Source organism: Oryctolagus cuniculus, chromosome 4 (genome assembly GCF_964237555.1).
Source record: "Oryctolagus cuniculus chromosome 4, mOryCun1.1, whole genome shotgun sequence".
NCBI lineage: Eukaryota > Metazoa > Chordata > Mammalia > Lagomorpha > Leporidae > Oryctolagus > Oryctolagus cuniculus.
The window spans coordinates 96,318,188-96,342,364 of record NC_091435.1 but is presented as its reverse complement, the minus strand read 5'-3'; the positions used below and the strand labels follow the sequence as shown (position 1 = coordinate 96,342,364).

The following is a 24,177-nucleotide window of genomic DNA, read 5'->3' as shown; positions in this document are numbered from 1 at the left end:
CAAAGGCGGGGGCTGTGGCGGCAATGTCTGCTGTCAGTGCTCAGCGCACAGCGCTTGCGGCGCTCACTTTTCCCACAGCAGCACGGATTCCCCTGTGACTCTGCAGTGGCCGCACCTGAACAGATTCCCCACCAGGTGAGCCAGGACAGGAGAAACCGGTGCGTTTTCCTTGAGCGGGAGTTTCGCCGTCCTCCTGACACAGGTGTGTTTGAACAGGGCGAGGTCAGCCAGGTAAAGCATTGCAGAGCTGGGAGGGGCAGAGTGTGGAGCTGGGTCTCTGGGGAGGTAGAAATATGGGCAACAGGTCTCCAGCTGAGACTAGGATTTGTGCTTAGGAAAATTGCAGCAGCCCCAGCTCCCAAACGTCAAGCTGGAGTACAAGTTAGAGATCGTCTCCGTTCCGCTTCTGATGCCCCTCTCTCTCTCTCTCTCTTCCACCTTTATCTTTTCTTCCTTCCACAAATACTGAGTGGGCATCCACACCAGCCACTGCTAGGGCCCAGCATTACGTATGGATTCTCAGGACATGCCCTGCTTCGTGCTAACTACTGTGTTCCTTCTTGCATTTAAGCCCATAGCTAACCGAGAGCTGTAGGTACCACTGTTGCTCCCATTGTACAGATGAGGAAACTGAGGAACAGAGAGGTTAAATCGCGTGCCTAAGGTCTCACAGCCAGGAATTTACATCCAACCTTTTTGGCTTCAGAGAGGAAGGCGCAGTTCTCACCTTTAAGGAGTAGATACTAAGAAAGCAACAGGGGCAGAAACTGGTTCTAATGAGGAAGTCAAGAAAAGCTTCCTGGAGTAAGCAGCGTGAGTTTGGGGCTTGCAGAATGAATGGGAGTGGGCCTGATGGGAAAGATAGGGTGAGTGTCCGAGGGCAGGGAGCAAGAGCAAGAGAGGGAAAAGAGGTGAATGACATTGTTTACTTCTTGTGGCCTTCCAGTTGTCCCCACCATAAACTGGGCAGTGTCTGTTACTCTGACCCCACCCAGTGGCCTCAGGCCACCCCCTGGTAGTCTGTCCCCAGCCCCTTCCTGAAGTCCCTAAGTTTGGAGGCCACCCCTTCCCTCCCCCCCCCCCCCCCGCCTTCACAGTCATATTTAGGGAATGTCTGAAACCTTCAGAATGTTTACAGTCCATCTCCCAGTATCAAAACTGTTCATGGGGGCAAATCTGCCTTACAGCGTTTCCTCCAAGAATCCCTGTGGGGCCAGGTGCACAGACGCTGGGCGCAAGCAAGCCTGGGTTCACATCCCGATTCTACCACTCACCACCCGTGACCAAGCAGGAGTTTGAGGGCACCTGGCACACAGCTTGCACCCCTACGCCCAGCAGGGCATTCAGAAAGGCAGGCGCTGGGAGCAGGTTTGCTGCAGGCATGAAGCCGCAGCTTAGGAACACTGTATCTCATATCACAGGGCCGGCATTTGAGTCCTGCTTCTGAACCTGTCCCAGCTTCCTGCAAGTGCCCACCCCAGGAGGCAGCAGGAGACCAGGACTGTTCTCTGGGTTCCTGGCTTCAACCTGGCCCAGCCCTGGCTATTGCAAGCATTTGGGTAGTATAGGGTGGATGGGAAATATCTCTTTCTCTCTCCCTCTCTCCCTTTAAAGAAAAAAAGGGTGAGGGAGGCAGGTATGATCTATAGCCCACAGCTCACACTCATGGTTGAGCTGGTTTATGCCAAGAAACGTGGAGGATGTTTTGGGCCACAATACTCTCAAGAAAGCAGCACCCGGGGCAGGGCCGCAGGGTGGTGGGTCTTGCACTTAGACTTTCTTGCACTTAGAGTTTCCCAGGGACCCAGAGTCACCTAGACCTGGGGGCCAGCTCACACCCACCGTCTGTTACCTAAACTAGAAACTTGTTAAGTAATCCATGCCAGAGGTCGCCTCTCCCAGCGAGTCCCCAGCAGGGCTGAGCACACACTCAGTCTGTCTTCTCTGCTCAGCCTCTTACACAGACTTCATGGCCATTTCAGAGCCGGATTCCAGTGCCAGGTGTACGGCCCGGGCTCCTGAGTTGGAGGTGGGGTCCTATGCAGAGACTTTAATTAGGGACAGGTCTTTCCGAGGAACCGCCCAGCACCTTGCTCAAACTTCCTGAGTTCCTTCACCATCTTTACAAGCAACGAACTTGACCTCAAGGGCACGGCCATGTGCACACAACTTCCATCCCCCAGAGGGGCTGCTTCTCAGGGCTTTCACTCACTGGGTAGCTTTCTTGCTAAGGTGCACCCTAAGCAGCACTGCCCACACGGCCCTGGAAGGGCCGAGGGATTGCCTCTACAGAGGGCCTACTGCGTTCCACGCGCTCTGCTGAGTGTGAGGCGTGTGCCTAGTCTCCTGAGGCTGGGCTGGGCCGCAGCTTCATCCAGAACAATAGAACCAGGATCCAGTTGCAGCAGAAGTTCTGCTTCAGGGGCCACCATTCGGGCAGGCTTTCTCTCGACGGATGCTCCGCTTTGATTCATTGCTTCTTTTCTGGATGTGGCCTGAATGTCAGGGGATAATAAGATCCTGATGGAGAAATAAATATCTGGGGACAATCAACCTGAGTGAAGCTGGGAGGGGGTGTGCTCCATGGAGAGCTCACCGGGTCCAACTAGAGGGAGGTGTAGCCAATAATAATTAAATGAGAATTCTAAATATAAAGAAAAGACAAGGGGCCGGCGCCGCGGCTCAATAGGCTAATCCTCCACCTGCGGTGCCGGAACCCCTGGTTCTAGTCCCTGTCAGGGCGCCGGATTCTGTCCCAGTTGCTCCTCTTCCAGTCCAGCTCTCTGCTGTGGCCTGGGAGGGCAGTGGAGGATGGCCCAAGTGGTTGGGCCCTGTACCCGCATGAGACACCAGGAGGAAGCACCTGGCTCCTGGCTTTGGATTAGCGTGGTGTGCCGGCTGCAGCGGCCATTGGGGGTGAACCAACAGAAAAAAAGGAAGACCTTTCTCTCTGTCTTTCTCTCTCACTGTCCACTGTCAAAAAAAAAAAAAAAAAAAAAAAAAAAGCAAAAGAAAAAAAAAAAGAAAAGAAAAAGAAAAAGACAACGGGCCGGCGCAGCGGCTCACTAGGCTAATCCTCCACCTAGCGGCGCCGGCACACCGGGTTCTAGTCCCGGTCGGGGCGCCGGATTCTGTCCCGGTTGCCCCTCTTCCAGGCCAGCTCTCTGCTGTGGCCAGGGAGTGCAGTGGAGGATGGCCCAGGTGCTTGGGCCCTGCACCCCATGGGAGACCAGGAAAAGCACCTGGCTCCTGGCTCCTGCCATCGGATCAGCACTGTGCGCCGGCCGCAGCGCGCCAGCCGCGGCGGCCATTGGAGGGTGAACCAACGGCAAAGGAAGACCTTTCTCTCTGTCTCTCTCTCTCACTGTCCACTCTGCCTGTCAAAAAAAAAAAAAAAAAAGACAACAACGTTACTCAAAAGTGCCGGTGATATTTTTATTCCTTATAGCTTTGACTTTTGAAATCACGACCATGCGTTGTTCAGAGCAATAATTTATTCAGCCAAATGGAGAGGAAGGAACTAAAACTAGACAGAAACAAACAAATGAGATTAACTGAGTTTCAAATTAATTCTGGACACAGTGAAAGGAGGAGAAGAGAACTAATCCAAGGAACTTGTGAACACAGTTCTTTGATTACATATCATTAATCTAATAAAGGGGGTGGGTAAGAAAGGCAAACGAATCTTAGAATCTGCTTAGCAGGCTTGCTTTCTGTAGTGAAATGGGTATAGTCATTTCTAGAACTAGTCTGTGTATGTTGCAATATTGGCCAAACTGTGTTGTTGTTAGGAAGCAGGATTCTCACTGCGGGAGAGAGTGAGAAGGAGGGAAGGCCAGGAAACCCTGGGGCCTTGGACTGCTCGAGGTAGCAGAATGCGTTCATAATTTTTCATGGGACCATGTGAAATTGCTATTCCTTCCAACCATACCCACTGAGGAAGCCTAGCAGCAAGGACCCTCCAATACCAATGCGCCCAGCTTTCCAAATCTCATTCTCCAATCCAAACAACCAAGGCCCCTTGAGGAAGTGACTGATTCCAGGGAAAGGAAATGAGCAAACTTGGGCAGAAAGTGAGGAACCACTCACAGAATAAGTTGTGTTAACAAATCACTTGATGGGGCCAGCGCCGTGATGCAGTGGGTTAATACACCGCCTGTGGTGCCAGCATCCCATATGGGCACTGGTTCCAGTCCTGGCTGCCCCTCTTCCAGTCCAGCTCTCTGCTGTGGCCTGGGAAAGCAGTAGAAGATGATCCAAGTCCTTGGGCCCCTACGCCCACATGGGAGACCAGGAAGAAGCACTTGGTTCTTTGGATTGGCACACCTCCAGCCATTGCGGCCACTGGGGAGTGAACCAACCGAAGGAAGACCTTTCTGTCTCTCCCTCTCACTGTAACTCTACCTCTCAAATAAATAAATAAAATCTTTTTTTAAGAAAAGAAATTATTTGAAGGGAATCTGTTGCCAAGTCTGGGACAAGCTGACCACCAAAATACTGACAGGGGTGAAATTACCATTCACTCAACAAAGCAGCAACCCATAGATTTGCACTGACACTGACTGAACAAATTTACAATCAAATGCCAGTTACTAAATCTAGAAGAAAGACTGGAATTATAAAAATCACCGTTTTGCAACCACCACTGTAGAAACTAATCTAAGCAGGAATTATCATTGTCTATTAAAATTATGGAGTGAAAGATTCGTCTTGCCTCCCGGGAGCCAGGAGCAAGGGCCTGTGGCCGGGCTGAGCAGCCACAGCCCTGCCGGTCCTCTGCCACTCCGTGGGATTCACGGATTCTCTCGAAAACCCGGAGGTTAAATTCACCTGGGTCAAAAGAATAAGGGTGCCGGGTGGAGATCGGGAGACTCCACACACGAGGCTGCCCCGAAGGTTGGGAAGCTGTCCCTGAACCTTTTCTGAGAGCCACTGTCATCTTGAGAATGAGGAAACCTCACATTGTCTTGCGTGCACTGAGAGCTGCTGCCAACGGGGCCTTCGAGACACTGGGAACGCTCGTTCTGTGAGACAGTGCCCTTCCCACACGTGGTGTGATGCTCACGTATTTACCACAGAGTCCTTAAGTGGGGAGAGGCAGAGGGGTCCTTGGCGAGCCAGGCGGCCCCGCCCCGCCCACATGAGACGACGTGAGTGACGTCATGAGAAACGGGATGACCTGCTCCCAACCACACATCCACCCAAGGACTGACCCCGAGCCCCCCCAGGCTGCTGCTCTTCTCAGTGAGTGTGTGATGTTTATTGTTCTTGTTCATCATGGATCGGGTTGGATCAATACTCAAATATACCATTATCCATTAACAGCAGGGGAGAACCCACGTATATACCCCCGCAGCATTGATCTGGCCTCTGTAAGGGCAAGGGTCCCGGCCTCTGGAGTGCATTGTAGGAGAGGACAGTGACCTTCTGCCTTCTCACTGCAGGCTCTGGCCTCAGAGGTGGGCACTCTCCAGTGCAGCTCTTCTGGGTGCTGTGATGGAAAGGGATAGCGTTTCTGGTTGGGCTGACCAGTTGGATGGAATCTGTCACTAGCTGTGTAACTTCAGCTAACATAATGTTTTCTTCGGATTCAGTTTTCTCATCAGTAAAAATGGACATATATGCAGGGTCACAGGACTAGAGGGGGTCATGCATGTGATGCAATCTCCATCAGTAGTGAGTCTAAATAATTTTCTTCCTCTTTTCTTTTGGTCCTAAAATATTTGTGGCTATGAATGGAACTGGGTAGAGGGCTTTAAGAACTCATTACAAATTATTGAAGCTTTTTTCTCATTAAAAGAATATTATTGGCCGGCGCCACGGCTCACTAGGCTAATCCTCCTGGTTCTAGTCCCGGTCGGGGCGCCGGATTCTGTCCCGGTTGCCCCTCTTCCAGGCCAGCTCTCTGCTGTGGCCAGGGAGTGCAGTGGAGGATGGCCCAGGTGCTTGGGCCCTGCACCCCATGGGAGACCAGGATAAGTACATGGCTCCTGCCATCGCATCAGCGCAGTGCGCCAGCCACAGCGCTGGCTGCGGCGACCATTGGAGGTTGAACCAACGGCAAAGGAAGACCTTTCTCTGTCTCTCTCTCACTGTCCACTCTGCCTCTCAAAAAAAAAAAAAAAAAAAGAAGAAGAAGAATATTATTAAAGAGGTTTTCATGCACTACAGAAAAATAAGAACAACAGAAAGCAAATATGAAGGCAAGATTAGGAGTAAGCATTTGGCATAGCAGTAACACACTGTTTGAGGTACCATATCCCAAACTGGAATGGCTGGTTTGAGTCCTGGCTCTACTCTCAATTCCAGCTATGGCCTGGGAAGGCAGTGGAGGATGGCCCAGGTCCCGGGGCCCCTGCACTTTCATTGGAGACCCAGAAGAAGCTTCTGGCTCCTGGCTTCAGATCAGCCCAGCTCTGGCCATTCAGGCCATTTGGGGAGTGAACCAGTGGATGGAAGATCTCTCTCTCTCTCTTTCTCTCTCTCTCTCCCTCTGTCTGCCTCTCCCTCCCTTCCTCTCTCAGTCTCTCCTTCTCTCTCTGTGTAACTCTGGCTTTCAAATAAATAAATAAATCTTTTTTTTTTTTAAAAAAAGGCCCCTCAAGGAAGGACAGGTACCCCCTTTCCAGCTCAACACTCCAGCTTTCTGTCATCTCTTTTCTCTTGCTCTTCTTCCTATCTTTTGCCCTAAATACACTCAAAACCCTCCCCTAAAAAATGAAACATTTTCTCCACCTCGTTATCCTATATAGATTATGTCCTATCTGTTCTACCCTTCACCGTCAAACTGCTGGGGAGAGAAGCGTCCGCGCGCCCTCCGCCCCATCCTTACCCCCAGCCAGCCCTGGGTGTCCTCCAGCACCTCTGTGCTGGCTGCTGGCCTCCGTGGCCTTGTCCCAAACCTCATCCTCGTTCTCTTCCAGCGCCCTTAGCCCTGCTCCTGCCTTCCTGCCCTTCTCAGCTCCTGCGATGTCCAGGAGTTTTCCCAACTTCCTGGCCATTCCTGCTCGTTGGTCACTGGGATGTTGATAAAACCTCCAAAATAGAGTGATAAGGTGAGAGTCCCTGCTTAGTGTCCCTAGTCAGGTGAAGCCACTCAGCTGGCTGTGAGACCCACCTCTTTGGTTTTTTTTTTAAGATTTATTTTATTTGTTTGAAAGACAGAGTTAGAGGTTGAGACATAGAGAGTGGTTTTCTGTCTGCTGGTTCACTCCCCAGATCCGCAACGGCCGGAGTTACGCTGATCCGAAGCCAGGAGCCAGGAGTCTCCTCTGGAGACCCACCTCTTTAAAATTCCACCTGGAACGACTCGTCACCGAGGTTGATCAGGAAAACCTAACTCTGACAGGCAAAAATTGAAATTACCTGGGCACCATTTTATACTGGGGACTGCTTATTCCTACAGACTATCTGGGAACTTGGAGGGTGTCTATCAATTTATCTGTCCGAGTAAACCTTCTCTGATTGTATTAGAAACCAAAGCTTGCATTGGGGTCCTTGAAATAGATCTTCTAGAAAGATCCGCCTCACAAAGTATAAAGTGAATTGTATACAGAGAACTCTAGGAATTTTAAACATGATCAATGAACAGACATAAAATGAGGTCTGTGTGTGTGTGTGTGTTTTAAAGATCTATTTATTTACTCAAAAGCCAGAGTTACAGAAGAGGGAGGAGAGAGAGAGAGAGAGAGAGAGAGAGATCTCATCTGGGTCTCCCACATGGGGCCCAGCACACCCAGACCATTATCAGGGAGCTGGATTGGAAGTGGAACAGCTGGGACAAGAACCAGCGCCCTGCCAGTATCACAGCGGGTGGCTTTACCCACTGTGCCACAGTGCCAGCCTGAGGCTGCTGTGTTAACTACCAGTCCCTTCTTGTGTGGGTATTGGGGAAAACTGGTGGCTTTCATATTCCAAGTTCAGGTACCTGATTCTATTTCAGCAATATTTTCTGTCCCTTATTTTCTCACAGGGAAAGGTCATTTTCTGCGGGCTGGGAGCAGACTCTAGCCTCGCTTTTTCCTGTATACAGCACCCCAGTAGGCTTTTGTTCTCTTTCAGTTCTATTTTCAGGTGAATTTTAATCAGAGACACGGTGTGGTTGTCAGGATGACAGACCACACACAGGAACAAAACCTGGCTGAAGTGGTCAATAATCAGATCACATTTCAGCTTAGAATCTTCTTTATTAAGGAAAGTCCAACAGGCACTTTTGTTAACAGGCAGATACAAGACTGGCAAGAGCACCTTTCAAAGTCACAGCTCAGTTGCTTATGTGAGGTCGATTGGAAGGCAGAGATGGCAATCAACTGTTCAGCCTTATTCTTGCCGCTGGACCTCGCCCCGCCTCCTCTACTTCCCCCTCTGAAGGTGGGATTCGAGACATGATACTAATCTAGACCTCATGCAGCACCAATTTTGACAGCAGACAAGGCGGCCACCCACGTGCAGGCTTGGACACAACAGTGCGCACGTTCTTTGTGCCAAACTTTCTCATCTCTGCTGTGTCTAGCTTAGATCTTGAAGTATCTGACCTTCCCTGGGCACGGGGTGATCACGGGGCCAGGGGCAGCGCCAACGCTAGGCTGCACCACCACGGGCACTTTCCCAGGGTGGAAGGCTTCTCCCGAGCCTGACTCCATCGAGGGCACCCCCGCGAAGGTTTGGCGCAGGTCGTAGTGCGCCCGGGGTGGGGCCGGGGCTTGTGCCACCAACACAGGCCCCACCACTAGGGAAGATGGGGACTGGCCATCTGGAGGGGACACAGGTGAAGCTGGGTCCACTGCTGGGGCTGGTTCCACTGCTGCTGCGCCAGCGACGTCTGGTTGGGGCTGTGGGACCACAGGCTGGAGAGAGGACCATTTCCATAGGTTAGCTCACTGGCTCCTCCCAGACAATCTACTTATGGGTCTGGGCACCCCCATGCCCAACTTCCTCATAGCAATGGTTTTTATTTGCAAGGCATCGGGCAATAAAGGAACCACCTATAAACTGACAAGAATCCTTTGTGCCTGAGTAATTCTTTTTTGTCCCAGTCTCCCCAGGATTATCTTGGTGACAGTGGGTTTACATACCCATGTCCCATGAGTAAAAGCACCCCACCTATGTCCAAACGTCAGCCTTGGTCATCTGTATCTGCAGCCATCTGTACTTCCCACCCCTTGGAAAACCACTCCCACCTCCCACACATGAAAAGGTAGCCTTGTCAGCTCCACAGGAGAAGGGATCTGTCCCGCAGTGACATCTTCATGGGGGAGGGGGAGGCTCAAACAGCCTTGCGTTTGGAGATGATGCCAATGATGACATGGTGAGGTTCAGAACGGGACAGCAAAGTACCATAAATACGATGCATTGCATAAATGTGAGGGGTCATTGCACTCAGGAAGGTGCAGACAAGAATATCCATGTAGCTGTTACCTGGGCTGGGAATATGGTACAGGTCACCTCCACCTCTTCTCTAGCAACCTTCTCAGCGACCGTTGCCTTACAGAAGCCATATTGCTGTCCACAGAAAAACAGCAGCGTTTTCAATGGGCTTCCAAACAGATTCCCCTCCCCCGGCTCACTTAAATCCAAATGTAACTTGCTCTTAAAGTTTATGATTTTTGCTTCCAGACAGTCTACAACTTGTCACCATACATACAAAGAAAATGCAGAAATACTTGGAGAGTGACAGAGGTCACCCATAATTCCCCAGGAAATGAAACTAAAAAGTTCGTTTTGGTGCAACCTTATGTTTTTAAATTTATGCAGATTTTTTTTATTAAAAAGTTTGTGGAAAATGCAGAGTATAAAAGAACTACTCATGAATTTCAACCTTTTGTGCACCAAAATAAGCTCATCTTTTAACTCCATTTCTCATGAATGTTTTTCAGTATCCTTGTATAATTTAAAAATTGAGATTGAGTAAACAAACCATTTTGTGTCTTACAGCATCTTCTCACATCATTCATCATTCTTTGAAAACATAATTTTTAGTGCCTGCATCCTTTCCTATTTACTGACATACTATATATATTTTTCTGTGATGCTCTCTTGTTAGATACTTGATTTTTTTAGTCATTTGTATCTGTGATAAATCATTTTTATAAATATATTTCTGTCAAACATCTCTGATGATTTTTCAGACTAGAAGTGGACAGTATTGGCCTACAGACTTGAAAGCTTTTGTATCCGAGGTACAAATTTGTCTAGGAAATCTACATTTCGCACTCCCAGTAGCTGGGCACAACTTGGCTTCATTAAGAAGCTGCCTGTCTCTGGCCTGAATCCATGTGCCTCCAGTGTACAAGTTCAAGTGGTGGTGACAGCTCTAAAGGGGGGGTGACATCCGGAGGAAGGCCTGGCATGACCTGGTCCCCAGGGAGGGGGATTTTACACTGTTGTTCTTTTACCATAGCCCCAAGGGGCAGCCTCCGAAAGGCTGCGGTGTCTTGCAGCCAGCTCCGCCTGCGTGGTGGCAGCCCCAGGTCCCCGCCACTCACCTTGTCCGCCAGCAGGTTGCATTTGGCCGGATCGGTGACCTCTTTAGCAACACAGTCAGTGGCAGCCACGGTGAACTCCACATAGGTGGAAGCTGGGAGAGGCTGATGAGAGTCAATGAAAATGCCCGTGAGGCATTGCGGCTTTGAATGAAAGCAGTGGGGAGGGAGAGGCTGCAGGGAAGCAGCTGGGGCCACGGCAGACTTCACACAACTTCTGGGAGCACCATCCACGTAGACCACATTGTGTGGCCCAGGACACGTGCCTCTGAATGGCTGGCAACAGGCGGTTGTCGGGGAATTGCGTTCTAACGGCAGCTAGTCCTACAGAGGTAGGAGCTGGGGCTCCAGCCCACCATGTAGGGTGCAGGTGAGCTTTCAGACAGGAAACAGAAATCAGGAGGTCAGTCTTAGACTGACATGAATGAGAACCTTGCCTGCCCCTGGCCTTCACTCCTGTGGCTGCACTTGGAGATCCAAGGTGGAGGTTACTCCTGTTGGGGTGTGAAAGTGGATTCACACCGCTCCCACCTAATTTCATAGAGCAGGATCACACGGAACCATCGGACGAAAGGACGCACGCTAACACTTGTGCTTTTCTTGCTTATAATATTTGCAGTATGTGGACACTCGCAAAAATAAACTATCGGTTATTTGGTGCAGTCTGCAATGGGGATTTTCTGCCACCTATACTAACATATGTCCAAGTATGCCATGGCTGGTGTCCCGAACACCAGTCGTCTGAAGAGTTAGAATGCTGTTGCTTTCAAGTGCCCAAGGCACCTGCAGTACAAACAGCTTTTTCCCCCTCAGTGATTCCAAAGGCATTTCGGGACCCTGCCATTGCATGTCTAGAAGGGTCAGTAGGTTCACGCCTTTGCAAGTACTAATTGCAAGGCTGTCACAGATGCTCAGCGGCGATGGGTGACACATGCATGGAGACCAGTGTACCAGCAGGCAGCACCACTGGATAATGGGGGAATCTCCACCTGCTGAACACGGAGCCCTGGTTTTAGCAGGAGCCAGGGGAGTAGGATACTCCTGGCTGCAGAGAATTAGGGGATCCTAATGACATCCGGGGACCCAGGGACTCTTTTTGTCCCCTTTCCAACAGGACCCTTCTTGCCTTCCGGTTGTTTCCCCGACCCCTGTTCTGCTGCCACCCCTGCTTTGCCACACGCTCTTCCCGAGTGTCACCAAACTGCCCAAGCTGTCCAGAGCGTCTCAGTCTTTACCACAAGCTGAGCCCGGGCGATCTCCACCAGCTGCAGATAGGCGCCGTCGTTCTTCTCGTTGAAGGCTGTCAGGGCGGCTTCGGCGGCTTGAGCCACTCTGGTGTCGTTCAGCGGGGCCAGCAGGGGGCAGTCTGGGCACAGCTTGAGTACGTCCTCAGCCGAGTCTGCGGAAGGAAACAGGAATCTACCCGACTCTCCCTGGTGTGTACCCTAGCCATGTTGACTTCTGGCATTTTCTCTGCATCCGCCTAACCCTTCATGTGGCGCGGTCATGCTGTCACCAGGAAATAATTCTCACCTCCAGTGAGAGCAGCGCCTTCAAAACAGGTGTCAAGTCCCAGCACCCAGGACGTGGGGCTTCTCTTTGACTCACTGACCGAGTGCCTACGACTACTTAGGTTGAAAACTATCCAGATAGTTCTTCCCCCACGCTCTCGAAACGGAAGGGTAAACCGACTCTACCTGGAGTGGAGTCACACTTCGCAGACAACACGGTGAACTGGCCGTCCTGCTTCAGCACATGGAAGTCGCAGTCTCCTTCCACAGCCTGGAGAGAGAACCCCACCGTGAGAACCCAGCGGAGGCTCACTGGGCGGGCACCGCCGGGCCCAAAAGCACCGACACTGACACCCTCCGGTTTCTGGGACTTCTACAGCAAGAATGTTGGGCTGTTGCAAAGCTCAGTCCCAGTGTCCGCGCTGTGGCACAGCGGGTAAAGCCGCTGCCTGCATGCTGGCATCCCATATAGGCCCTGGTTAGAGATCTGGCTCCTCCACTTCTGATCCAGCTCTCTGCTATGGCCTGGGAAAGCAGTGGAAGATGGCCCAAGTGCTTGGGTCCCTGCACCTGCGTGGGAGACCCAGAGGAAGCTCCTGGCTCCTAGCTTCGGATCAGCTCAGCTCTAGCTGTTGCAGTCACTTGGGGAGTGAACCAGTGGAATGGAAGACCTCTCTCTCTCTCTGGCTCTACTTTTCTCTGTAACTCAAAATAGTTTTCTCTCTCTCTTTATAGATATAAAATATATATGATATATATTATATATTTATATATAACATATACTCTTCATACATATATTTATATATATGTATATATATAAAGCAGGACTGCTCCAGGAATTCCATATTTTGAAATTCAAAAACTATCCATGCTTAAGCAGAGGGAAATGCTAATGACTGGGACTTCAGCATTCCATGCTGCATACACATATCATGTTTTCACTCTGTGCCCAACAAATGTGCACATTATTAAAATAAATTGTCAGTTAAAAATACTGAATATAGTGAAAGAAAAAATACAACGGCTTAAAAACATGGGCCAGGTCTTCACTGACCCACAGAGGAAGCGTGGCACCTGCAGAGGGACACTCACATGCTGTGTCACCTGCCTCACGCTGCAGTTTGTCAAGGGAGTGGGGTCCAGTGCGTGGCAGGTGGTCTCCAGCGTGTCTATTTCAAGCTCATACACCTCTCCGGTGGGTCGCTGTGGAGACACAGAACAAAGAGATGAGCAGCTCATGCCCCTGATCCTGTTCTGCAGTCGGAGGGGAAGTCCGGGTGGGCGTGGACCCTCCCCAGTTTCAGAGAGGTGAAGCGCAAGTCATCCGTGCTGTAGTCTGTGGCTGTGTCTGACTTTGACCCGGCCCGTGCACAGGGCAATGCTCGGGTTTCTCTCATCTTCTTCTGTTGGCTGGGAAGGAGAGTAGGCTTGGACAAGCTGATGGAGCTGCTCTACAGAAATGAGTGTTAACACGGATTTTTTTCATCTTTAAAATTTTACCCTTAGTTAAGCTGCAAAGTAAGGTGGTGTAGCACAATACCTTCCTGTCTTTCCTTTATCTTCATTCCTCCTTCTACTATCCTTCCTTTGGCTGTTTCCCTGCATGAAAGGGGTTTTTGTTTTGGTTTGCGACTCTTTGCTGCATGCAAAGATGCTGCTCTCTGCTGCCGCCTGCTGGTGATAAGAGGGGTAGCGCAAGTCAACCACTAGACTGAGGAAAAACCATGCTCACAGGAACAGTGGGGGACTTAGGGAGAAACTCACGTAGCTTCTTGGGGTTGTTCTTGCCAGTTCGCCTGTTCACCTATCCTTTCTTCGAATCTTGGAAAATCTGGAGGGCACAAGTCTGCCTTTTCCCTGCCAGCCCAGCTCTGCTTGCCTCCTGGGTGGCTGTGCTGACCCACGGGCACCTGAAGGTGAGGGTCAGACTGGCCCCTTCTGCAGGAAGCTCTCAATTTTGATGCCAAAGTCACTTCCTGGAAACACTCTGAGCTGCAGTGGATGGGGGTTTCTCAAGGGATGCCTTTAGTGAAAATCACGGTGCCGGCTCACCCTCTTCTCCCTCCCTCGTGTGTAAATTTCCCCAGAACCGGTGGGTGTTTCTTCTCAACCACTGTTCACACTGGGGGCCTGGCTGCAGCACTCTTAAACCCACCCAGGGCAACCCATTCTTCAGACACCTGCCTTCGGTGAGACACCCTGCCGTGTGCCTTGTTCTTTTTCCTAGTCTACAGATCCCTTGCAGGCACTAACTGTGTCTTCACATCTTTGCATCAGCTCGAACCCCTGAAAGTGCCAGTGGCTGGCTGCTTTGATGTAAAAAATGACAATCTTACGTGGTTCAACCCAGCAGCTCCCCTAGCACCTGCCACCAGCTCATGCCCAAAGAATGATTGCAATAACTGCACACTGACAGACTCTGCCTTAATCAGGTATAAAATTTAACTTCTAAACAGGCAGTAACAGGTGCCTTCTTCCTCCCTCTCTGGATCGCTCCACTGGCCCCCCAGGCTTCGTTCCACCTTGGTGTGTATTGTCACTATCTTTAGGCTGCATGGATCTCTTGTCCAGCGTGTGAGGAAGTGAATTCTCTTCACACCAATGCTTCTGTATGGGATGAGGGACTCTCTCTCCCTCTCTCGGAGGCAGCTTGTATAGAGGGAAGAACACAGGTTTGGGATCGAATTCCCTGCTGGATGCTTACTAATTCTATGACCATGGGCCTTGGGCAAAGAATGGCTCAATGCATCGGAGCTTTGGTTTCCACTTATGTAATACAAGGACAATGTATCTCCTGCACCAGAGTTTGGGGGCGGGGGCGTGAGCTGAGCTATGTGAAAAGGCCTGGCACACAGGAGGCACTTGTCAAATGCTCATTTCATTCACTCGCAGTCTTCATCAGAGAGGAATGGAAGACAAAAACAAAAAAATTTCTGGTCAGTGATTTGGGGCAGTTATAACTTAGCAGTTCTAACTCAGCGGGTCCCTTGAGCCCTGGTTTTTCCAGCAAGGCACACGGTCCACTTGGAATCTGCAGAATGCTGTATCTCCTGCACCTGGCCCCACTCCTCACCCCGCACCTTCCCTGAGGCCCATGACTGCCACACAGAGGGTCCCTCTCCCACCCTCCACCTGGCCCTTCCATCACTCCCAGCAAGTGAGGAGAGTTTACCGCTCTGGGTTCACCAGTGCTGATCCTTGGGCGCACTGGGTTGAGCTCCATGCCCAGGTTCTTCCAGCACACGCCCAGCAGGTCCACTTACCCGGGGCCACACCTTCACCTTGTCGATCCGGTTCAGGATGTGCTTGTACCCCTGCTGAAGGTGATTGTTGATGTGGTCCACAGCCAGCAGGGCCACCTGCTCTGCTTCTGGGTCATCACAGTTTGGTTCCCTGTAACCCAGCAGTGGGACAGCTGTGACCAAGTGGCAGCTCCAGAGCTGAGCGAGGGAAAGGAGTAGAACGAGGGACTTCATGGCTGCCCCCAGAGACTCCCTGGCAGGTGGGCAAGTGGCTGGAGGCTTCAGAACCAACCCTGTGCTGGGCAGGGTGGGCCGATGGCGGGGCGGAAGGCTTTATTTATCTGTTGGAGCATGTCAGAGGAGTTGCATAAAGACATGGGATGATTTCTGTTCTGGTTCCAAAAAAAAAAAAAAAAAAAAATCCTGCAAACATCAGCTCCAGAAAAGCAAACAGGTTAGGACATCGCTAGACTCCAAGAAATCTGCCAAAGTCAATGCCACTGCGTGGGAGAGGCTCCAAAGTCTGCTTGGAACATGGGAGCAGCAGAGGTGGCTGAGGGGATAAGGGGACACGGCCAGCCCCCAGTGCAGTGCGTTGGGCAGCAGCAGGGTCCTCCATGGTGATCTGAGCATGCCAGGGGCTCTGGGAGGGAGAAGGGGATGATGAGCGATTTGATGAAATTCTCTGATGTCAGAGGGATTATCCCCTCTGAGAGGTGGAACATGGCCCACAGGTATAGCAAAGGTGCAGGTGATCTTGTGAGATGCTAAGATCTTGAGAAAGGGCCTTGGCAAGAAGAAGAAAGGGAGGGAGAGGTTTCTGCCTAAAGTGGGGAATGGAGGTGAAAGGAGGGGGTCCCTGTGGCAGGGCCAACAAAGCAGTGTGGAGGTCCCCACCCCCTCACCGCCGGGGCCCTGCAGTGACAACACAAGCAGCCACTAACCTTGGCATCCTGGGTGGCCAAGAGTGATTGGTGCCAGTAGTCCCAACCCCCAGCCAGTGCCCAGGTACAGTCCTGGCCTAACAGCCACTCATTTGACAAAGCTCTGGGTTCGAGTTCCCCTCTGCAGGCTGAGATGCTGTAGGGGCAGGTAGGAATCCAAACACTCCAACACCCTCTGCAGCCTTGGCAGAGGGAGATAGCATGTCTTTCTGGACAGAACACAGGGCCACGGCGCCTTTTAAGTGGCCCTTGCCCCTCCAAGCTGTGGCTCCCAAGGAGGCCAGATGGGACAGTGGGAGGCCCTGGGGAAGACCAGAGGAGTGAGGGCAAGGAGGCTCCGACATGGGGACCCATGTGCTCTTCTGATTCTTGCAGGTCCTTGTTGCATGGTGGTTGGATTTTGCTTCAGAGAACAACACCTGGTTGAAACACAGGAGCAGAGAAAGAGGGCGGCCCTAAGGGGAGGCTGAGTGGTGCTGACTGGCTGGGGTGCAGCTGGGGTGCAGACAAGACAGCGCCAAGAGCAGCTTCTGCATTTCTTCCAGGGGCTCACTCTCACCCAGAACCACAGTGACAGGGCCCAGCAGGTGCAGGCCAGACTCCAGAGATGCGCTGTGGCTCTTAGCGACACAAAACAGGCTCTGGTCATCTAGCAAGGGGACCAAGGTGATCCTCAAAATCGGGCCAGCCTCCTGCCATCAGCCCTCCACCCCGCTGTCTTCATGCCTAGGCTGAGGAGGCTGTGCTTTGCTCTGAAATAATCTGGAGAAGTCCTAACTACAGTCATGATTGAATATTTGGGGTTTTCATTTTTTTTTTTTTTGACAGGCAGAGTGGACAGTGAGAGAGAGAGAAAGGTCTTCCTTTGCCGTTGGTTCACCCTCCAATGGCCGCCGTGGCCGGCGCGCTGCGGCCAGCGCACCGCGCTGATCCGATGGCAGGAGCCAGGAGCCAGGTGCTTATCCTGGTCTCCCATGGGGTGCAGGGCCCAAGCACCTGGGCCATCCTCCACTGCACTCCCTGGCCACAGCAGAGAGCTGGCCTGGAAGAGGGGCAACCGGGACAGAATCCGGCGCCCCAACCAGGACTAGAACCCGGTGTGCCGGTGCCGCTAGGCGGAGGATTAACCTAGTGAGCCACGGCGCCGGCCCCGGGGTTTTCATTTTTTATAAAAAGTTTTACAGAGTTAAGGGACAGCAGGGGTCAGGGCGGGGAGTGGCAGGGGGAGGAGAGCTTCTATACTCTGATTCACTCCCCAAATGGCCACAATAGCCAGGGCTGGGCCAGGCTGAACCGAGAGCCTAGAATTGTCTCCTGGTCTCCCAAGTGGCTGGCAGGGGCCCAAGCCTTGGGCCACCTTCCACTGCCTTCTCAGCTGCATTGGCAGGGAGCCGGATTGGAAGCAGAGCAGCCAGGACTCAAACCATCCTTTATATGGAATGCCAGCATCTCGGGCTGTAGCTTAACCTGCTGCACCACAACGCCAGCAGCACGACTGAATATTTTAAAATTATGAAAAACATGGGGCCAGTGCTATGGCACAATGGGTTAAGCCACCACCTGCAATGCTGGCATCCCATATGGGCACTGGTTCAAGCCCTGGCTGCTCTACTTCTGATCCAGCTCCCGGCTAATGCAACTGATAAAGCAGCAAAAGGTGGCCAAAGTGCTTGGGCCCTGCACCCATGTGGGAGACCTCCTGGCTCCTGACTTTAGACGAGCTCTGGCCATTGCGGCCATTTGGGGAGTGAACCAACAAATGAATATTAAAAAAAAAAAAAAAACATGCAAAGCATTCAGTGAGGGCATATTTCCTGAGTAACAGGCTCAAGAGTCTTTTATGTTCTATATCCCTATTGAATTTCCTTTTTTAAAGAAGATTTTATTTATTTATTTGAGAGGTAGAGTTACAGACAGAGAAAGGAAGAGACAGAGAGAAAGGTCTTCCATCTGCTGGTTCACTCCCAAATGGCCACACAGGGTGGGGTTGGGGTGTGTGGGGTGTGTGGGGTGTGTGGGGGTGTGCCTGGGCCAATAGGAAGCCAAGAGCTTCTTCTGGATCTCCCACGTGGTGCAGGGACCCAAGCACTTGGGCCATCTTCCACTGCTTTCCCAGACCACAGCAGAGAGCTGGATTGGGAAGTGGAACAGCCAGGACTTGCATCGGCACCCATATGGGATGCCAGCAAGGTAGGCAGAGGCTTAGCCTTCTAAGCCACATGCCAGTCCCTTGAATTTCTTTTGTGAGAATTTAATCTTGTCACTTCCAGTCATCCTGATTGCTCCAACACTCAGGATGAAGGCCACTCCCACTTAGGCCTGTCTTCCCCTCCTGCTTCATCCCCTGGAGCTAAAAATAAGCCTGCGTGGCCAAAGGGGTGATTTTACACCACTGCCTCTTTAGTCCAGGGCGGAAAGGGGTGTCACCCTTGCCTTGTGCTGTCAGGGCCTCCCTGGTGTCTTCTGCAGGCTGACGCATCCCATGTGGTCCCCCAGCAGGGCCACCTGCCAGCCAGGGTCCTGCTTGCCCCATCCAATCCACAGTGAGACGATTGGGGTCCCTCACTCCAGCTCTGAGAGCCCTTCTAGACCACAGCCCCTTCTTTAAAGCCTGTGAAAATGTGACTGCCAGGCCCACACGATGGGGAGGGGCTCCATGAAGCTGCCTTCAAGGCCGAGGGCCCAGGCATTCCATGCCGTGTTGGCCACTCCACCTTTCTGGCGCCGCTGGCCTGCTGCCTGCGATAAGGCGATGAGATGATGAGACTGAGACGTCTCCGGCACTACCCCTCCCCAGAAGTGACCTTGGGTCTCCTCCACCGCGTCTGGGGGTGCTGCTGTTGCATGCCAGCCAGAGGGCATGGGGAGGAAGAATTTCCGTCTGGATCCTCTCTGTTTTTGCTGTCTTACACTCGGAGGCGTTTTTGGTACCATCATTTTTGGATCACCCATCAGTGACGATCTGCAAATCATTCGGTATGTAGCAGCTGATGCTAGATTCTGGTCTGATTAAGTGTTCGTCTGAAGAGAGAAAACCAAGGCACACATAAAAAGCCGAAGCTGGCACCCGCCGATCTCACACACACAAACAGGAGTACAAAAGCCACCTCTGCAGAACCAGTCTTTCCACCTCGGTGCGTTTGCGTCTTGTCCTGTTTTCTATGCCAAAGAGTTGTATTGTTTTACTATAATTTAGCTCATTCTGCATATGTGTGTGTGTGTATATATATATATATTCTTTTATAACTTGACTGTTTTCCCTTGTTATTAAATTAAAAACGTGCTTATACCTGGCAGTTAAGATGCCCATGTCGGGGCCATTATTGCAGCGTAACAGGTTAAGTTGCTGCTTGCAACATCAGCATCCCATTTCTGGTTCAAATCCCGGCTGCTCCATTTCCAATCCAGCTCTCTGCTGATGAGCCTGGGAGGGCAGCAGAAGACAGCCCAAGCGCTTGGACCCCTGTACCCACTTGGGAGACATGGACGAAGCTCCTGGCTCCTGCCTTTGGCCTGACCCAGCGCAGGCCATTGAACCTCTTTGGAGAGTGACCCAGTAGATGGAAGATCAATCTCTCTCCCTCTCCTTTTCTCTCTCTAACTCTGCCCTTCAAATAAATAAAACCAATCTTTAAAAAAAAAAAAAAAAGATGCCATGTCCCATATTGGTTTTGGTACCTGGGGTTGATACCTGTCTCTGGCTTCTGACTCCAGCTTCCTGCTGATACAGACTGGGAGGAAGTGGTGATGGCTCAAGTAATTGGGTTCCTGTCACCCAAGTGGGAGACCTGGGTAGCATTCCAGGCTTCTGGGTTCTGCCTTACACCCTGGCCTTCCATTGCTCTGCCACTTAAGAAATGAACCAGCAGATTCTGCCTCTCTGCCTCTCAAAACCAACAAAGTAAGCTTATAATGACTTCCTGTTATTCTCCATGTTGGGCAGTTTGTTCTCAATTGCTCATTATCCTATAGAAAGCTGCAAAGCTTTGGCCTGGTGGTACTCTCAGGGCTGGGACCCCTGCATCTCCTACTGCAGTACCTGGGTTTGAGTACAAGCTCCCGATTTCTGCTTTTTGCTAATGCATACCTCGAGAGGTCAGGAGATGGCTCTCAAGTACTTCGATCCTTCCCACCTGTGTGGGACACCCAGCTTGGATACCTGGCTTGGATCTGACCTAGCCTCGGCCATTGTGGGCAACTGGACAGTGAACCAGTGGGAGCTTTCTCTTTCTGTGTTTGTCTCTCACTCTATCTCTCAAATAAATTTAAACAAACAAACAAACAAACAAAAACTTTTAAAGCTGAATTGAATTATTCCGGAATCCATGGCTTTATAGTTTTTTCTCCAGGATAGATTCTTAGAAGTGAAATTCTTTATTTAAATTATATGGACATTTCTTTGAAAATACTGATTTTTTTTTTATTTGAAAAGCAGAGTTACAAAGGCAGAGGCAGAGAGAGAGAGAGAGAGAAATCTTCCATCCACTGGTTCACTTCCCAAATGGCCACAATGGCCAGAGCTGGGCCTTTCAGATGCCAAGAGCCAGGAGCTTCTTCCAGTCTCCCACAAAGGTGCAGTGACCCAAGGACTTGGGCCATCTTTTACTGCTTTCTCAGGCCATAGCAGAGAGCTGGATCAGAAGTGGAGCAGCCTGCACTCGACTCGGCACCCACATGGGATGCTGGCACTGCAGGCGGCAGCTTTACCCACTACACCACAGTGCCGGCCCCAGATATGGACTTTAAAAAAAAAGATTTATTTATTTGAAAGGCAGAGAGAGAGGAAGACACACACACACACACACAGAATCCTCCATCTGCTAGTTCACTCCCCAAACGGCCACCACATCCAGGGCTGGGCCATTCCAAAGCCAGGAGCCTGGAACTGCATCTGGGCCTCCCACATGGTTGACAAGGGCCCAAGCACTTGGGTCATCCTCCGCTGCTTTCCTAGGCACATGAGAAGGGAGCTGAGTCGGAAGTGGACCAACCAGGACTCAAATCAGCGCTCCTATATGGGATGCCAGCATTGCAGGTGGCAACTTAACCTTCTGTGCCACAGTGCCCTCCCAATATGAACATTTTTAAAGCTGTTCATTTCTTTTTTAAAAGAATATTTGCTTATTCAAAAGTCACAGTTATAGAGAGAAAGAGAAGGAGACAGAGAAAGAGGAGAAGAGCTCTTCCATCTGCTGGTTCACTCCCCAGATGGCCACAATGGCCAGGGCTAGACCAGGCCAAAGCCAGGAGCCAGGAGCTTCTTCCAAGTCTCCCACATGGGTTCAGGGGCCCAAGCACTTGAGCCATCCTCTGCTGCTTTCCTAGGCCTTTAGTAGCAAGCTGGATCAGAAGTGGAGCAGCCAGGATTCGAACCAGCGGCTATATGGGAGGCCAGCATTGCAGGCAATGGCTTACGTGCTGCGCCACAGTGCCAGGCTCAACGCTGTTCATTTCTGTCATTAAATTGTCCATCAGAAAGGCTATGTAAATTTATACACCTGATATTTAGTTGGCACGTTAAATCAGCTCAGCTGGTTTCTCTTTTCCTTTGCTACTGCTTCCATGCTAACTACGGTGGGAACTCAGACACGGGAAACTCACCAGCACTGTTTGTTAACAGTGCATTTTATGAATTGGCTTTATTGCCACCACTCTATATGCCCAACATGCAATATCCTAAAACAGCTTTGGTGTCAAGCTGAACAAAACAATCCCTGACTTGGGGGGTTTTTTGGTTGTTGTTTCCTTAGAAATAAACATTGCCATTTACTCACTGACATTGAAGGGGGAACACCGATGAGATTTTGGGGTTTTCCGAGACAGCTGTAGCATTGGCCCCCCAGGGAGCTCTGGGTGTTTCCCTGCGCCTGAAGACACCAATTCCACACTTCAGGAGATTTTCACACGCCGAATGCGTGTCAGCGGACTGACCCATGAGCCATTTGGGTCAGCTTCAGCCAGCTGCCCGCCAATCCCAGACAGGGAGGTAACTCTAGTCCCCCATGTGCTTCGTTGTTTTTATTCCTCAGCTGCGCATTTTCCTGGGCGTTCACACTAACTGCTCTGTGGCCGCGTGTGCTGGCTCTCAGGGGCTCGTGGCCGTGGGCTGTGGGGAAGTCCAGGGAGCAGCGGAGGCCGGGTCAGCTCCGGAGCGGGCAGCAGGGCTCGGGCAGCGCCGGCGGGGTGGAGCCTGCCCGGGGCTGGCGGTGGCGGGCTCAGGATGGCTGCCGGGGAAGGCGCCAAGCTTCTGCACTTCGCAAAGGGGCTCTTCGCTCTCTCTCTAACTCTTTCAAATAAAGAAAATCAATCTTAAAAATTAAAAGCTCTTCAGCGAGGAGGCACGGGGGCGGACGACTGTCCGGAGGAAGATTGCAGGAGCCTGGACAGAAAGGACCAGCTAAGTGCAGGATTTCTTGCAGGTTGGTTCTGTCCGTGGCCCTGAAAGCGGACAGGGGTCTAGGAGGAGAAGGCTCGAGCCAGAAGTGGCTGGAACATCACCTCCTGCAGGGAGAGCGGAGGTGAAAACTCGACACCCAGCCTCTCTTCCAAAACACAGCAGGAACAAGTGCACGCCAGCAAACGGCGGAAGACTGATTGGTTGTGCAGGGAGGAAGTAGCCGTGGTTGGTGTGTGAGTCTTTGGACCAGATTCCTGGTTCTGCCCTTTCTGTTACTTAAAGGGCCTAGGCCCTGGGAGGGCTGGCTATAAATTTCTGCTAAGCCTGGTTTCTTCATTCTTAGGTTCAGTGGACTAACAGTGATGGCGCACCTCCCGCCTGGAGTGTTAGGCGCCTGGACACAAAGTCAAGAGAAGACCCCATCCTGCCGGGAAAGGAGCTCACCCCTGCTCGTTTGGCCCAGCGAAGAGCAACTCACATTAAGTCATTATACAAAGTCATCAGCGCGTCTGTCCTGAGAAGACAGACCGGGGTTTATTTCTCCAATGGAAAACATCGACCCATGGAATGCAAATTACTCTTGTCCAAGCACCTATCAGGCTTCTGGTGAAGGAAGCTTAGCGCCAGTTGCCCTGGAAGGCCTCAACAGTCATTTGGAAGAGCCCTTTGTACTCAGTGCCAAGGCATCACAGCTGGAAGACATGGGCCTGATCACGGCATGGCAAATACGGTTAAACCCCAGTGACCTGAGGTGATTGCTTCTTTTCTGGGGGTGGGAAAAGCCTCCCCCCAAATTTGCCCCCATAACCATGACCCGGCTCTGCAAATCCAGATCCCCAAAGGAACGGCACTGGAGTGCATGTAAGAGGAGAGGCAGAGAAAGGTGCGGATTCGAGGGGGGCCGAGAGAGGGGGAGGGTGCAGTGCTCAGGGAGGCGCACCTGCAGGGACACTGCTCACTCAGCTTTGTGACCATGGCCCTTCCTGTGCTGCATCCCAGTGCATCCCTGGGGAAGAGGCAGAGTACAAGCCTTGCGTGGGACGAGCAGCGTGAACTTCCTCGACTCTGCCCTTCCGAGGGGCGTTCCTTTGCCATTTGGGCTGGCGATCCCTTGTGTGAGATGGGACTCGAGGACCCGGTGATCCTCGTTGTGGGCTTTTCAGGACCACGAAGGCAGGGTGGGAAACCTCCCACTCGCTTTGGTTTGAAAGAAGACTTCCTCCTGTGTGCTGTTCATGGTGGCCTTGACACCCACTCAAATGTTCCGAAGCATCACAGATAGTTGAAAGAAGTGAGGAGAGCTGAGCTTTCCCAGGGGACCTGCACCTCCCCAGGAAATCGGCGTCTTTGTCATAGCGAATGTTGTTGACTCTTAGTTCTGAAAAGCCACAGAGCCTTTTCATCCTCCCTCCTTTACCAAAAAGAAAAGAAAACAGAGGTGCAGGTTCTAGAACTTCTCCACATCACATTCCAAGCAATTGGTCGAGCCTGGATTTCTTCCAATACTTAGTAAAAGCTAGCAAATCATTCTCACAATAGAAAACATGGCTGTTTCCTGTATTTGAAAAGAAAAACTAAAGAAATAGAAAAATATATTGAGTT

The 24,177-nt window shown here is 51.4% G+C and overlaps 1 protein-coding gene and 1 long non-coding RNA gene across 2 annotated transcripts; one reads left to right on the top strand and one right to left on the bottom strand.

The window, feature by feature from the left end:
* On the top strand, positions 1-24,168 carry LOC138849328 (uncharacterized). The gene is made up of 2 exons (XR_011388025.1): positions 1-135; positions 22,919-24,168. It is a non-coding gene; the product is annotated as an uncharacterized lncRNA (long non-coding RNA).
* Positions 8,167-15,560, bottom strand: AHSG (alpha 2-HS glycoprotein). Its single transcript, XM_002716457.5, has 7 exons — positions 15,256-15,560; positions 13,085-13,195; positions 12,179-12,263; positions 11,717-11,880; positions 10,485-10,586; positions 9,418-9,501; positions 8,167-8,846 (listed from the first exon to the last, which is right to left on the bottom strand). Exons 1-7 carry the CDS (start codon positions 15,466-15,468, stop codon positions 8,514-8,516), a joined length of 1,092 nt encoding a protein of 363 aa, XP_002716503.4. The 5' UTR covers positions 15,469-15,560; the 3' UTR covers positions 8,167-8,513.
* Positions 24,169-24,177: the final 9 nt, after the last annotated feature.

What these genes read in the sequence shown, in the direction of transcription:
- AHSG (XM_002716457.5), bottom strand. Translation starts at nt 15,468, where the DNA reads ATGAAGTCCCTCGTTCTACTCCTTTCCCTCGCTCAGCTCTGGAGCTGC. An exon ending in AGGTGAAGGTGTGGCCCCGG is followed by an intron (nt 13,196 to 15,255) that starts GTAAGTGGACCT and finishes GTGTCTCCACAG; the next exon opens with CGACCCACCGGAGAGGTGTA. An exon ending in GAAGTGTGACTCCACTCCAG is followed by an intron (nt 11,881 to 12,178) that starts GTAGAGTCGGTT and finishes TTCCTTCCGCAG; the next exon opens with ACTCGGCTGAGGACGTACTC.